General features: G+C 38.2%; 1 protein-coding gene across 1 annotated transcript in view; it reads right to left on the bottom strand.

Annotated features, from left to right (window-relative positions):
- Positions 1–736: 736 nt before the first annotated feature.
- Positions 737–1,478, bottom strand: part of LOC102766404 (olfactory receptor 4F15) — a 1,194-nt gene continuing 452 nt past the window's right edge. The window contains exon 2 of the mRNA XM_006756742.2: positions 737–1,453. Coding sequence (XP_006756805.1) covers positions 779–1,453 — 675 coding nt within the window. The 3' untranslated portion in view covers positions 737–778. The remainder of the gene's footprint in view (positions 1,454–1,478) is intronic.

The raw sequence follows: 1,478 nt of genomic DNA, 5'->3' as shown, positions 1-1,478 counted from the left end.
AATATTTGGGAGGAACTTCAGGCCTACAAAATAGAATTTAATCAAAGATCTCTCTGAACACCACTGTAGACAAAAAATACTGTTAATAATGAATTTTAAACATTTTTTAATAATTAAAGCAATGGTTTAGGAGGAGAACCAAGATGGCGGCATAGGTTAACGCCGGAGTTTGCCGCCTCGAACAACCATTTCAAAAGTGAAACTAAAAGACGCAAGGGACATCATCCAGAACCACAGGAACGGTGGCTGAGTGGAAGTCCTACAACTAGGAGGAAAGAGTAACACATACGGACACTCAGAGGAGGCGCAGAGCTGAAGTCAAATTCTGAGGTGCGGAGTGCGCGGAGCGGGCGGCGGCGGAGGGCGCCTGGGGAAATAAGAAGTAGCAGATTAGGAAAAAAAGAAAATTAAAATCAAAACAGTTATGTAGTAAATAGAAGAAAATAATATGAATGCATATTCCATCTATCAATAGAATAATCTGTCTAAAATAGAAAAAAGATAAACTATTATTTTCTCAATTACATGGCACTTTCTTAGACCATGTAAGTTACAAAAGACATATGATTTGGTCTTTAACACTTTGATGTACAGAGTGTCAAAGAATAGCATCATTTCTAATTTAATGATGAGATAGATACCATAATTTAATAGATACTAGATCTCTAGGCATATAACATGGCCTAAGTCTTGAGTATTTCTCTGAAATTGCATAATATTTTCTCTGCATCCAGCATGAGGGAGAATCTATAGTTCCATATCATCAAAACCAATTCATTTATGAAATCTTCCTGTAACGCACAAGACGACTGCACAATCTCTTTATTGCCATTTTCATTTCTTTGTTCCTGAATGTATAGATGACTGGATTCAGAAAAGGAGTGATAAATGCATCAAAAATAGCAAGATATTTGTCCAGGTGTGATGTGGGAGAAGGCCATGTGTAGAAAAACATCAGGGGCCCAAAGAACAAAACCACCACAATGATATGAGCTGACAAAGTGGAGAGGGCCTTGTATGAACCACCTGAAGAGTGCTTCCAAACAGTGAACAAAATAAATATGTAGGAAATGACCAGCAAGACAAAAGATCCCACAGAAATAAGCCCACTATTGACAGTAACCATGAACTCCAGTTCTAGTGTATTTGTGCAGGCAAGTCTAAGGAGTCGAGGAAGGTCACAGTAAAAACTGTCCAATACATTAGGGCCACAAAAAGGCAAATCTACCACAAAAACTAATTGAATCAATGAATGGATAAAGCCAACAATCCAGGAAGTGACTAAACAGTATAGACACATTCTTGGACTCATGATAGTCAGGTAGTGGAGAGGTTTACATATAGCCACATATCTATCAAAGGCCATAGTGATGAGCAGTACCATCTCAGCGGCCCCAACAGCATGAGTGAAGAAGATCTGAGTAATACATCCACAAAAGGAGATGGCTTTGTGCTTCTTGAAAATATCATAAATCCAT

The sequence above is a fragment of the Myotis davidii genome, unplaced genomic scaffold, assembly GCF_000327345.1.
Source record: "Myotis davidii unplaced genomic scaffold, ASM32734v1 scaffold594, whole genome shotgun sequence".
Classification (NCBI taxonomy): domain Eukaryota; kingdom Metazoa; phylum Chordata; class Mammalia; order Chiroptera; family Vespertilionidae; genus Myotis; species Myotis davidii.
Note: the sequence above shows the minus strand (reverse complement) of the source record. Positions and strands in the feature narration are given on the sequence as shown.